The following is a 12,886-nucleotide window of genomic DNA, read 5'->3' as shown; positions in this document are numbered from 1 at the left end:
TATAAATTCCATCAGTGTGACACAGACATTCCTTGTGGTGTGGGTCGACCGAAAACAAGATGAACGTTTGGCTTGGAAGTATATTTGAGTGTTACTGCAAAGCAGGCTACAGCCACATACCAAAAATGAAAACAATGTGCAAGGGCCCGATTCGATGTCTCTAAAAGATTATCTTGTTGTCATGTGGTGTTACGTATCTCGAGAGAGATTTTTTTTCACCTAAATTTAATCGTACGTGTTGAACAGGTTTAACACTTATGATTCGGCCTTTTCTAAATCACAGGATAATCCCTTAGGATAATTGCTCTCTGATCATACTCAGACGAATGACTTTTCAAATGAACTGTCTGGATTTTAACTATAAAAGTAATCAACATAGGTCTTTCAATTGATTGAATTGAAATGACCACAATAGAATACAAATGAATGATTAGAAAGGTGTTTATCTTGTTTGCATCAACCAGCAACATCTGTAGCGGGCTCAGCACAGCGCTGATGTATCGTTGACGAAAACTATTGAGAAACACTGACACCAAGTGGACAAACTTAAAAACACTCTAACCTAACAATTGAAACCCTAAAATTGTTTTCGACACTCTAATTATATTCCTAACTCTAGTTTGAAATCCTAATGCTGTTTTAATAACTCCGGTTTGAAACCTGATCCGAGTCTTTAATTCTCACCCCGTTTTAAATACCTCCCCACTGAGTTTAAAAACCTAACTTGGTCTTGAGGACACGAAGTCCTGGGTTTACGACGACTCACCCGTCATACGACGTTTCAAGATTACGAACAGAACGTCATAACAACTTCCACTTTTGAATATTTAATATTTGTTTTCGTATTCATGTCGTGGAAGTGTTTCCCCTACAAATCTCGACTGTCAGCATTAACAACCGTTTAAGTGAAGCTATTTACGTACAGATTCAGTCCCGTACAGCTAAATTTAGACACTTGACCGAGACGGATTAAAACGTCGTTCGCACCTTATTTGGAATATCCGCCGGCAGCGAGTGGTTACATAAACCAAAATCTAAAATTACACAATAACATAATAAAAATAAAGCAAACGTGGATTCCATCCGAGGACCAAGACTGGCATTTTTTTTGTATTTTATTAGAATCGTGGAAAAATCCAATCAAATTCTCCAAAAGCGGCCCTTATGCGTCACAGTGCGTGGGAAGAGTGTGTTCGTTTGTGGGCCGCCCGACCGGTCCGCCGGCCGTTTCCAGTCAGTGAATGGAGCGCACCCAGGTGGAACAACAGGTAGACAGCTAAAGCATCTTGAGGCGTCTTCTTTTCTTTTTCTTTTTTTTCTTTGGAAGCGGAAGCGCATTGACTCGCGAAAGGAACGTGCAGCAATGGGCAAGCCAAGCAGCAGAAGCAGCAGCAGCAGCGGCAGCAGCAGCAGCAGCGGCGGCAGCAGCAACACAACCCGTGTTGTGGTTTGGTGATTACTTGTGACGGGATTTTCCCACTTTCGGACTATTTAGGCCAGGGCCAAAGTCCGGTTCGAGTGGACGTGGACGAGGACAAGTTATGTGCAAGGTAAGACTTGGTGAAAAATTCAAAGCGTGCTTCTCGCTTGGCTTTCTTCACATGCAACAAGCTTAAATGCAAACTCTAGCGAATGTCACTTGTGTGTTTTTGTCTGCATGGGTACACGTTTGTACAGGTACGTCATTTAATTTAGTATATTTGCCATTTAATCACATTTCTATTATGGCGTTTCCCTAAAATTTTAACGTATTAATTTTAATTATTTACATTTTCAGTGGTACAAATTTATTCACAGAATCTTTTAAAATGTCTGTTATTTTTTATTGCTAATATATCTTATTTATTTTTATGTATTTTGTGTGCAATGATTTTGAATGTGTCTTCTTTTAATTGTTTCATATTGAATTTATTGATACATATATTGAGTTCCTTTTTTACCATCAAATTATTTTTAGAAATAAGTTTATTTTTAAATCATTTTAACATTTGCTATATTTCGACATATTTTTTTCAGCTCTGTTTTCATACATTTGTCTTTTGTATAATTTTCAAAAGCAATATTTTATGTTGATTTCCAACAAACCCACCCGGCTATTTATTGTTGTTTGCACGTAGTTGCATAATGCGAGACAAGCAGCCGCAGCAACGTGATTTTGCCATGCCCGCACAATAAAAGCGCCTCCAGCCTATTCTTATGTAATTTGCTTCCACGGAAAATGAAGGGCTGGCGGAGGTTCTCCTTCGTGATTCCAAAGAAAGTGTCATCATAGTTACCGTTATTTTATTGATTACGTGCTTTGAAAAGTAACCTTTACTGAGTAAGTTTCCGACACCACTGCCTCTCAACGGATCCAGATTTCCATCTTCTTCTTGCAACAGCTCCTTTGAGCTCGGTTCCTGAACGAGTCGCCCAAAGGAGGTGATGGAGGTTCTTCGCAAGTCGTCGGCGTTCGCCGCCGAGGTCATGGAGGTGTTTGACCGATCCCTGAGCGACAAGCAGCTGGTGTTGCAGGCCAAAGCCTTGTGCCGGGACTTCATCCTGTCCAGACTTAACCAGAACGGGCTGACGTGGTCCAAGAGCGAGCTCAGCCTGTCCCCCTGCCGCGCTGCCCTGGCCGAGGTCTCCTTTGTGCTCGTCTGCCTGGGTATGCTCTCGCCAGCAAATGTTGCAAAATGTGCCGCATTCGAGGGCTTATCCCTAATCGAAAGATTGGGAGTTCCTCAAACGGTATCTCCTCGGTGACTCATCTTGAGGAGTGAAAAGGGATCACTTCATAACTTTCTTTACATCATATTTAGAACTTGAAAGTACGAGACATTTTTAATCTGCTGAATATTTGTCCAACTTGCGAGGCCAATGAAGATTTTTTCCAGCGATGTGATGTATTTTGTGCATGTTACCTAGGTGATGAGCTGGAGCGCATCCTTCCCAGCCTGTACAAGAATGTGGCCCGCCAGCTCAATATTTCCGTTGCCATAGAGACCATGGTTTCCGACGCCTTCATTGGCGTCGCCACCGAGATCTTCTCGACAGGTACGCCAGTCAACAGCTGGACAACTTTTGTTCTTGTGATAGTATTAGGATGTTGTCTTGAAAAAAAAACTTGATTCTAACATTATGTCTTTAATCTTAAAAATACCAATTTTCTCTTGAAAATATATAATTATTTTTTAAATTCTTGTTGTATTCTGACTAATGTTGAAACTATATATAATAAATACATTATAAATAAAATAAATCTATCTTTAGCCTCAGAATACTAAAAAAAATATTTTTGGGGTCTGAAATATCTGACTTTATTCTCATATTTGTCTGACTTTAATCTTGAAAAGACATGCCTTTTCAGATAGCCAGATTATTTTCATAATATTACAAGTTTACTCTCAACAACATTCAGCGAGAAAAAAAAAATTACCTTAAACTAATTGTTTAAAAAAAAAAAAAATCTGAACCTTAGTCCCGTGTGATGTATGTGATTTGTGGCCTTGATCAAATAAAAAGTAACGTAATCAAAATATACCGTATTGTTACATCCTAAACATTTTTTTAAAGAAAGGTTTGTGTGTTTTGCGAGCGAGTGAGCGCACGTCGTCTTGTCTTAACGTGTTGAGCCCCACCCGCGTGTGACACCTTGAATGCCTTCCTGTGTTGCACCTTTTGAGAAGGCCGCACCCGTTCAAGTGCAATCCTGCTCGCCAAATCTACGTCACTGTGTTGGACTTAAACACATACCAAAGCAAACGGCGGCGCTACGCTTATGTGATATTATTGTCAATCGGCTTGCAGGCCTTGTTCCCTTATCGTACTTGTCATCATCACGCCGTTTTGTTCTTGATGGCGGCGCTCTATTTCTGTCCCATCCAACCATAAATGTCCAACTTTTAAAAGGTCACATGATTTTTATCCATCCCGGCTCCCGGTGTGTTGACCTTGCGGGCTTGCCAGGAACCTTTTGAAATTCATCTGCGCTTCTTTTGCCTTTTTGGGAGGTGAGAGCGGGACAGTGCGCATTTTGAAAGGGGAGGGCATTCCACCAGCAAACTTGGTCAACTTCTGGGAGCCTTTGAGACATAGACAAAAATAGACTGGGGGGGGGGGGGGGAACCCTATGCTTGATTTGTTCTGGGTACGTTTTGTCTCGCTTGTCACGAGTTTGAGCTCCACTGAGGGATGAGAGTGTTCTTCAAAGTACATTGATTCGTTTCACTCACTGCAAATGGAACTAGAGGCTGCTCCCGTCACGGGGAACACCAAGGGTACGGTCAAGTCAAAAAATGATTCCGTGAAAATGCGTTCGGAATGAAAATAAAAAAGCTGCACTAGTATTCTCATTAGCAAGAAATCATTAAAGAATGAAAGGGTGAATGAAAAAAATAACCAATTGTAAAATAATAGTGGTGGAGTTTTGCGCGCAAGTACTCAACGTATTCAAACAAATATTAAATGCATTCGTATCATCGCTTGCTAATCTTAGCTTGGAGTCATTTTTCAGCTCATTATTTGTTTGAATACAAACGTTAGCGGTGTGTGGGATTGTTCATTTGACTGATTATTAATTATGGAGAATAAATCAACAAATTGTTTGCATAAATACTGTTAACATATTTTTGGAAAAAACAAATAGCTGAAATAATAAAACAAATGCTGAGTGAGAAAGCGATGAGAATGAATCCATCCACTGTCAGTGACTAATTTTAGAGTAAAACAAATGCAAAGTATTCGGGGACACTCCGAGTGTTTCCTGCCCGTGGCTATCTTTTTTCCGCCGGGCTGGGCTGTCTTTATCCCTGACAATCTTCTCTCTATTCTCGGCCAGCTTCTGTGAGCTCTGACACTTTTCACGGACGCTTATCTCGTTTAAGCTCGCCCGGCCTCGGGTTCAGGCCGCCGTTGTGGGTCAGCGTCGGGGAGATGATTATGCAAGCGCACTTTGACCAAGCAGGTTAATGTCATTAAGTGCTGTCGTCTCTGTGGCTGCTACCAATAAGCGGCCGAGCGTCTCAGCAAATTATTTTCAACACGACCGGCTTTGTGGAATGCAGCCAGTTTTCCTCCCATGTCAGTTGAACAGCAATTTCTTATCAGCGCCAATGCGTGGCCACATTGTACAGTTTAATTACCAGAGCAAAGTCCGACGTAGGCCGGTGTTTTATTAAACATAAAACAAACACGCATGGATTTAACTGCTCGGTGACCAAGATAGCCATCTATGAAAATAAATCGAGTATATGTGGTTACTAAGTCTTCCATGTGTATGTGCGTCCGCATGTGCTACATGGTGGATGAAATCACAAACTAAATTCTAAAAATCCTCAAAGCAACGCACATTTGCTTTTAAATATTGGTGTAACACATTCAAACGATTAATATATCAATACATCAGTCAGAGAGTCTTGATCCTCTGCGAAGAAAGGCCAATATTGCTGAAGCTCGTCTGCTTGCGTAGCCGCTTGTCTGTATTCTACTGCCCTCATGTGGCGAAAGCCTGCACACGCACCATTTAATCAAAACATTTTGAATTCCTTCGATTTTAGGCCGTGATGTCATTGCAGTTTGAGTGCTAAACACAGAAGATGTACCATGTGTTTTTGGCGCCGCAGGCATCACGTGGGGCAAGGTGGTGTCCATGTACGCCGTGGCCGGCGCCCTGGCTGTAGACTGCGTGAAGCAAGGACACGCCGGCACGGTTCACATCATCGTGGACAGTCTGGGCCAGTTCGTCCGCAAGTACCTGGTTCAGTGGCTGAAAAGACGCGGAGGATGGGTCAGTCGCAGCCTGAACAGCTGTAGCGAGGTGAACTTTGTGGCTCAAGTTTTCTCTGCTTCCTTCTCCCTTCCAGCTGGAACTGAACAAGTGCGTGGTGAAGAGGGAGCTCTTCCCCGAACACCGCTGGCTCTCGTCCGCCCTGGATTCCCTGCGATACTTCCTCACTTCCATGTACGTTTATATCATGAAGGAAGCGTGACCGCCGCAGCACGCTCAAAGGACACTGGCGCGCTTTTTCCTCCATCGGACCACTGCCGGCAGCCATGGACCGATGCTTGCTCAGCGTTTTTCTCTTTTGTCACATGGGATTGGGCTTCATCCAGAGTCTAGTGGCAAGACGCTGCAGATGAGGTAGGGGGTGGGAGCAACTGCAGTATTATGACTCCCCGCTTGGTCCAGTTGCTTCAATGCAAACATTTTGAATCCGTTTTTTTTTTTAGCTGTCTTGCTTGTTTTAGGACCAACAAGGACTTGACACAGACGCACTTATTCACAGCAACCTTTAAACGTGTACATAGATTATTTATGATTTTATTTTTGAAACAGTTAAAAGCCATCGCAGTATAAAGGAAAAAGGTGCGCAAGAGAATCTCTTTGGAATTATTGCGGGGGTTTTTTAGGGTGGGGGGGTGTTCTTTGAAGATGTTAATTTATGTGCGAGAACATGTTTGTTTTTCGGCAATAAATGACAAAATCTTGCAAATATTATATATTTTTTCGGACTTATTCTTTTTTGGCCGTGTATCAATTTCCTCAAAGTGCTCGTCCTTATTTTGTTACACGACAAGACTGTAGACTCTTCTTTCATCAGAAAAGTTTGTTTCTGTTTTTTTCCCATTTTTTATTATCAGCAGTAGAACCGGTTTCTGACCAAAAAGAAAGCAAAACTAGCACAAGATTGACAACAAACAACAAAAACAAAAGTGACAAAATTTTTGACATGTCCTTCACCATTCATTCCAGCATAATAATTTTGCATAATGATGACCTTTCTTTGCTTTAAGACGATCGGACGTAAGTGATGCGCAAGTGCTCCGTGAGTGGTTGGGTGTCAATTGCCATTGAAACCCTCTGCTCCAGTTTCCCGTCCGCACGAAGCTGAAACACTCGTGAAATCTGTTCGAGATCAAGATGTGGATAACTGTCAACAATACAAAAGCGGAACTTATGAGACTGCACCGTCTGGATTTTGTACCTCGTTGACGTGAGGCTCCCTGGCAAAGGAGATTCTGGCGATGGCGTGGCTGTGCAGGTTCAGCTGCTGGCCTATAAGCTCGCCCTCCTCAATCTCCACCAGACCTGCTCGGGAACACAAACGTTTTGACATTTACACTCCTCCCTAGTGGCCAAGGAGCACAATCTGGTCACACAAATTCAAAAACAGTGTACCCGAGTTCTGCGCCACGATAAAAGCCACTTTGTTGGTTCCCGGCTGCATCCGGATGAAGCCGCACTCTCGGTGCAGTGGCTTCTTGGAGTCGGCGTGGAAGGCATTGAACCTAAAAACCGACAAAAGAGGAGAAATAAGTCATCGCTGAGTGGCTCAACCTCAGAACTCCGGAAGTGAAAACCGACGAGAAGTTGACGACAGGCTGCCCAACGTGGCTGAACTGAAGCGTCTCCAAGTAGCGGAAAGGTTTGATGGTGGGAAAGCAGCCCTCCCCTGGTTCGTCAGACTGCCAGGTACCCAGAAGCCAGTCCAGAGGCAGGATGGCGGGATTCATCTCCGCTATATATGACAAAACAGGTTAGGGGAAAAGGAAATCAATTGTCACATGGGTCGCATACTGTACTGCCTTGCAAGAAATGTGCCTTACATACGAAGGATTAAAAAACAAAGAACAGAGCATAAAAAAGGGGGGAAAAATACAGAATATAATGCTTACAAAATCAAGTAAAAAAGTACTCTGTGTGTTTTGGTTGTTTTTGCCTGGGTGATGATGGAAAGGGAGTTTTTGTATGAGGCACTGGGTGATTTAATGATATGATGACTGGAATTATTTTTTAGCACAAAGGCGAGCCAGGGGAGAGAATAGATGAAGCCAAGTTGCTGGTGAAATCCGTTCGCTTTCCTTCCTTCGAGATGCCACTTAATCGTCGAGGTTCAACTTGATTTTGCTGCGTCAAACGTGCTGTGCTAGTTGTTATATTTTTCAAACTGTAGTTTAATAAACAGACACTTTTTCTTCCCCGAAAATAAAATAAAGCGCAAAACAGCCACTGTATGCAGTGCTCTTAATTTACAGCAGGGGGCGGCATCGCCCCAATCATGACAATTCCGTTCGAGCAAAGAAGAACTCTGGGCAGCTTGCAATGACCTGATAGACGAGGTGAAACTTTTTTTAAACCATCCAAATTACAATTTTCATTCCAAAAATCGAAGCCGAATGACAACGAACTCTCTTAAAATAAATCTCAAATAGCTCCAGCATGTGGGACACACTTAAATTTGCGTCAAGGGGGACGCTAATTGAAATACTGGATGTTTTTAAGTAGCTAGCTAGTTTTGTCTACATCCCCAACACAGGTTTGGATTTATCGACTGTAAAATTAAATTAAAGCCACATTACTCCGATTTGATCAATTTTAGGCACATACAATTACGTCATAAATCAGGAACCAGGCCACGGTCATATTGTGCTTTCTCACCTACGTATTTGTTTAATATTATTGTATTAATTACATTTGTACAAAGACTTAAACGTCCTACCTGACTGATGTACAGGACAAGCCATTATTGAATTCAGTTGAGAATGAAATAAAGCCAGAGACCGAAAACAATTTTAACGACGGTGCTGTTGCCCTTATCCGCCTCTGGTATGCTAGGGCATTCTGGGAAATGTAGTTTACATTGTAAAGCAATTACAGCTGTTTAATTTGAATTGATCCCCTTTTGTGTACACCTGAGCAATGTTACAGATGTGTTGTTGTAATAAAGCACATTTTAAATAATATATCTTATACTCTGTTCATATATTTTCAGAAAGAAAGGTTGGCATGGCGACTCAAAAGTTTAAATCTGATCGGACAATAGGTTATGAACATGTACTGCAAGAGAAATACTACAAAATGAAAAGAACAAACATTATTATATTTGGTTGGAAATGTGTGTCAGTGCTTCTGGTAGTTATTCGCCCCCCCCCCCCCCCCCCCCCAAAAAAAAAAACATTTGGTCTGTAGCAACCTGTTGCTGCTGTGTCTTAAATAATTTATTGTTTTTTTGCTGCATGATGATGTCACAAATTGACAATTCAATCCACATTTATTGTCTGCTATCAGTGCTTTTTGCATAGACCACATGGTGTCCATTTGTCACTGATTTCCAAACTGCTCCTCAAAAAAAAAAAAAAAAAAGTTCATGTTTTTGCAACCCATATACAATCAAACGAACAAATTACGGCATTACACTATCATCAGCAATCCTTGCTTTGTTTCCTTTGTTCATGAACACCAAGGTCTCTTTGGGAATGTTCTCCTTCGTTAAGCTTTGCTCTTTTTACAGTTTTTCAGGGCATCTGCCAAGGCGTGCAAGGCCATGTCGGCGTTACTCTTCTCACAGTTGTAGCCCATCAGTCCGATTCGCATCACCTAATGGAAAGAAAGTGTGTCAGTTTCCCAATCAGATGGCTAGCATTGCTTTCAACCCATTTCCTTCATGTCAGCAGATGCTCACCAGGCCGATGGAAGGACCCAGGCCTCCTGTCATCTCCATCTGATGATTCTTCATGATGTACATTAGCAACTCCCTCCAGTCGTAGCCGTCGGGGATGGCGATGGTGGTCACGGAGGGAAGCCTCAAATCCTGCAGAGCATTTCTCAACGTGAACACCAAAGAAGCATGCACAGGTGGTAAATGATAAAAAAAAAAAAAAATCTATTCTGTCGTCGTCCTCTAATTCAATTTACTTGTGTTGTTGTCTGGCTCACCTTGTCAGGGATGAAGAGTTTGAGGCCCAAGTCTTCCAGTCCTCTGTACAGGTAGGCTGCCACCTCTTTGTGTTTCCTCCAAGACTCCTCCAGACCCTAGAGGGCGACAAAGAGCAATCTCAACGTTTTTTTGTCTTACTTGGGCAAAATTTGTCACGAAATCCATCAACCTCTACTTAGTGCAGTTACCTTCTCAGCCAGAATAGCCAGACTTTCTCTCAAGGCGAAGAAACCCGACACGGGGCCAGTGTGGTGGTACCTTCAAAAAAGCCACACACAAACCCGGTAAAATACATATGAAGCCGAAAACTTAGTAAATTTGAAGGGCTGTTTCGGTTCATCAGTCCAAGCGGCGCTGCTTTCGTGGGTCCAAACGTGATCTTACATTCTGGCTGCTTTGCCATCACACCCCCAGTAGTTGGACAAATGCGTCATGTCAAAGAGGTACGAGACTGGTTTCGTCTTCCTGTTAAACATCTTGTGGCTGTGCGGGGTTCAAAACGGAGACACTGGTGAGTTCCCGCCATCAGCACGATTGGGCGCGTCTGGCCAAAGGTCCTTCCTTACCATGCTCTGTCATTAAACGAGATGGGAGCCGTGCCAGGCGGTGCGTTCAGGGCCTTCTGAGAACCCGTGTACAGGATGTCGATGTCTAACCGCATCACAAGGAGAAAGAATTTCAAAAGGCAATTGGAGATTTTGCACCATTGTTGATCCAGTGCTATCTTACTTTGCTGATCCATAAAAATGGGCGCAGCCCCGAGTGATGCAACCGTGTCCACCAGGAAGAGGCAGCCGTGTCTAAAAAGAGAACACGAATCATGGGAAATAATTAAGCTGCCCTAAATGCATTTGCGCAGTGTGGCAGGGGCAGGCACTAGGGGGCGCACTTTCTGCAGATGTCTCCAATGCCATCGATTGGGTGGCACAGGCCGGCAGAAGACTCTCCGTGCGTTAGGAAGAACAGCACCGGCTTGTGTTTCTCGATAGCCTGCAAACATGTGGCGGCTGGTGGTTTATTGCGTCAGATGTGAGTGACATGATTCAAATCACTTCGTAACAAGCAGCAGTTTGGCAGATCATAAAAAATTCAAAGGAGTTTAAAATTTATTTATTTTTTTGTTAATTGTGTAACAATTTTTAAAAATGGCAAAAACTGTTTGATTTCATAATTCCATTCTTTACAAACTCTACATGAATGACACTTCTGTTCATTTCAATTAGGAATGATGATTTGATTGTTTTAAATGATGAATTCGGTCAGGGAAAGCATGAAACTCACCACATAACTTGGCTCATTCTTACCTGTTCAATCTCTTTATTGCTGAAATAATTTCCCGGTGTTTTCTCGAGTTTATGTACATTCGCACCTACGAATTAAAAACACTGGTCAGCGACTGACAGTCAAAGTGTGAGTCATGTCAATGCGAGTGTAAAAACACGTGCCCATTCTCTCCGCGATTTCCGCAACACGCTCGCCCCAAATCCCATTAATGGCGACGAGGACGCTCTCGCCGGGCTCCACCGTGTTAAAGACGGCGCACTCCATAGCGGCGTGGCCCGAGCCGCTCATGGACAGCGTCATGTTGTTCTCCGTCTGAAAGGCGTACTGGATCCCCTTCTTGATGTCACTCATGATCTAACACAAAAACAAAATTTACATGTTTCATTTTTTGCTCCATCTAGTGGCATGCAAAAAAAAAAAAAAAAAAAAAAAGAATCGCTGCTTGATTTATATTTAACGTTTAAGGTAAATGTAAGAGGATTTAATCATGGAGGAATTTTTCTTTTTCTTCCTCACGATTTCAGTCAGGAAAATCACGTTTGAGACTTTTTGAAGCAATTTGGATCAAATTTAAGACAAATGTATATATTTTTTATGTACTGAGTTCCATTAGCAAAAGATTACGAAATTGAAACTTTTTAAATAGTTTTTTTTTCCATTTAGATTTTTTGTACATTTATGGTGCAATACTTTTATAAACTACAGCTCAGTTATATTTACCTTAACAGCACAGTAAAGTACAATTTCCTTTCATCTTCAAAATGAAAATCTGTTTTGAATGCCAGTCTTGTAATATGTGCAATACATTTCAATTGAATCTGCAATACATTCATTTGCTTTGTAATTTCCAAGTCTGTTTTTTTTTTTGTTCATTTGCTTATTTCTTTTATTTAAGCTCTGTGTTAATATTCCTGATGAACACTAAAACCCACTAGATTATTTTCTATTCTGTGTGAGCCGCTCAGGAGGGATTGGAGTCCAAAGATCCTGATCCAGTGAAAATTCAAACGACAAAGCACGAGTGATCACTGACAACTTTGGAGTTTTCCTTACCTGATACATTTCTGGATGCAGGTGACCGATGATGGGCTTGGCCCCTGCAGCGAGGACACGCGGGGGCACGTTGGAGGGACCCGGTCCAAACAAGTAGCGTAGAGGTGCCTCGAGGGGCCGAAGCATGCACGCCGGCGGGGGGATGGCGACGGACGACTTGCAGCGGCTCCGCTCCGGGTGCTTTGCGAGCGGGCCCTCAAGGGTGGCGAGCGCCCGCCGGGCCAGCGACCCACTCCTCCGGCCGAACAGAGTCCGCTGCATCGTAGCTATTGTGTCCTGGGAAGCCTGAGACTGAAGCTGAGTTGGAAGCCCCGTGCGTGTTTTGACTCCAGCTTTGGGAAGTGGACGGGTCTTTGACCTGTTGGGCACGGGGCGGCGTGCGTCATCGGATGGTGGGTAGGCTTTTGCACGCTCAATATTGACACCTAGTTGTTGCACATTTGATAGAAAGCAAGGGGTAAACACAAAAAACGCCTACTTTGCCTCTAGTAACTTATTTATCAGCAGTTTTAGCAATGTATCATCAGGAAAAGACACAACAAACAGACAAAACAAACAAACAGCTTCCTTTGCTCTGACAGTTGATCAGAGAGCTCTCACAAATCTACACATGGTGTCATAGTGGCTCAAACTTGCACAGTGGCAGCTCGACAATTTAGAATAAAATAATTGACTTGAGTAATTCAATTCAAAAGGTGACATTCAGATTCACAAAGCCATTTCTTATCTTATTGATGTACTATCTAAAAAGAATTTTGAAAAGCAACCATTCAGGAAAATATAGAAAAACAGAGCAAAGCAAATGCCATGTACACTATCGAATGCGATCTCATACTACTGATCTTGAAAGT

The 12,886-nt window shown here is 42.6% G+C and overlaps 3 protein-coding genes across 4 annotated transcripts; 1 reads left to right on the top strand and 2 right to left on the bottom strand.

Annotated features, from left to right (window-relative positions):
* Positions 1-1,200: 1,200 nt before the first annotated feature.
* bokb (BCL2 family apoptosis regulator BOK b) lies at positions 1,201-6,478 on the top strand. Of its 2 annotated transcripts, none has more exons than XM_049747476.2 (5): positions 1,201-1,550; positions 2,358-2,647; positions 2,908-3,036; positions 5,604-5,767; positions 5,844-6,478. In XM_049747476.2, the coding sequence occupies exons 2-5, from the start codon at positions 2,425-2,427 to the stop codon at positions 5,967-5,969; spliced, it is 642 nt and encodes a 213-aa protein (XP_049603433.1). In that variant the 5' UTR covers positions 1,201-1,550; positions 2,358-2,424; the 3' UTR covers positions 5,970-6,478. The 2 variants fall into 2 exon arrangements, with proteins under 2 accessions (XP_049603433.1, XP_049603432.1); XM_049747475.2 differs by having other exon boundaries at positions 1,203-1,550; positions 2,382-2,647.
* A 108-nt stretch (positions 6,479-6,586) lies between these two features.
* thap4 (THAP domain containing 4) lies at positions 6,587-8,841 on the bottom strand. The gene is made up of 5 exons (XM_049747489.2): positions 8,481-8,841; positions 7,346-7,499; positions 7,160-7,269; positions 6,966-7,069; positions 6,587-6,886 (listed from the first exon to the last, which is right to left on the bottom strand). Exons 1-5 carry the CDS (start codon positions 8,503-8,505, stop codon positions 6,770-6,772), a joined length of 510 nt encoding a protein of 169 aa, XP_049603446.1. The 5' UTR covers positions 8,506-8,841; the 3' UTR covers positions 6,587-6,769.
* A 97-nt stretch (positions 8,842-8,938) lies between these two features.
* Positions 8,939-12,296, bottom strand: agxtb (alanine--glyoxylate and serine--pyruvate aminotransferase b). The gene is made up of 11 exons (XM_049747442.1): positions 12,036-12,296; positions 11,144-11,336; positions 11,003-11,067; positions 10,588-10,688; positions 10,428-10,498; positions 10,265-10,349; positions 10,083-10,181; positions 9,887-9,956; positions 9,698-9,793; positions 9,444-9,572; positions 8,939-9,358 (listed from the first exon to the last, which is right to left on the bottom strand). The coding sequence occupies exons 1-11, from the start codon at positions 12,294-12,296 to the stop codon at positions 9,251-9,253; spliced, it is 1,278 nt and encodes a 425-aa protein (XP_049603399.1). The 3' UTR covers positions 8,939-9,250.
* Positions 12,297-12,886: the final 590 nt, after the last annotated feature.

Source organism: Syngnathus scovelli, chromosome 17 (assembly GCF_024217435.2).
Source record: "Syngnathus scovelli strain Florida chromosome 17, RoL_Ssco_1.2, whole genome shotgun sequence".
In the NCBI taxonomy this organism is placed as follows: Eukaryota; Metazoa; Chordata; class Actinopteri; order Syngnathiformes; family Syngnathidae; genus Syngnathus; species Syngnathus scovelli.
Note: the sequence above shows the minus strand (reverse complement) of the source record. Positions and strands in the feature narration are given on the sequence as shown.

Excerpts from the sequence above, each read along its gene's own strand:
- bokb (XM_049747476.2), top strand. The coding sequence starts at position 2,425 with ATGGAGGTTCTTCGCAAGTCGTCGGCGTTCGCCGCCGAGGTCATGGAG. Across the intron at positions 2,648-2,907 it reads CTTTGTGCTCGTCTGCCTGG|GTGATGAGCTGGAGCGCATC; the intron begins GTATGCTCTCGC and ends CATGTTACCTAG. Across the intron at positions 5,768-5,843 it reads TGAAAAGACGCGGAGGATGG|CTGGAACTGAACAAGTGCGT; the intron begins GTCAGTCGCAGC and ends TCTCCCTTCCAG.
- thap4 (XM_049747489.2), bottom strand. The coding sequence starts at position 8,505 with ATGGCTTGTCCTGTACATCAGTCAG. Across the intron at positions 7,270-7,345 it reads CAGCCTGTCGTCAACTTCTC|GTTCAATGCCTTCCACGCCG; the intron begins GTCGGTTTTCAC and ends GTCGGTTTTTAG. Across the intron at positions 7,070-7,159 it reads TATCGTGGCGCAGAACTCGG|GTCTGGTGGAGATTGAGGAG; the intron begins GTACACTGTTTT and ends GTTCCCGAGCAG.
- agxtb (XM_049747442.1), bottom strand. The coding sequence starts at position 12,296 with ATGCAGCGGACTCTGTTCGGCCGGAGGAGTGGGTCGCTGGCCCGGCGG. Across the intron at positions 10,182-10,264 it reads TCGTTTAATGACAGAGCATG|CCACAAGATGTTTAACAGGA; the intron begins GTAAGGAAGGAC and ends AACCCCGCACAG. Across the intron at positions 9,794-9,886 it reads TGGCTATTCTGGCTGAGAAG|GGTCTGGAGGAGTCTTGGAG; the intron begins GTAACTGCACTA and ends GTCGCCCTCTAG.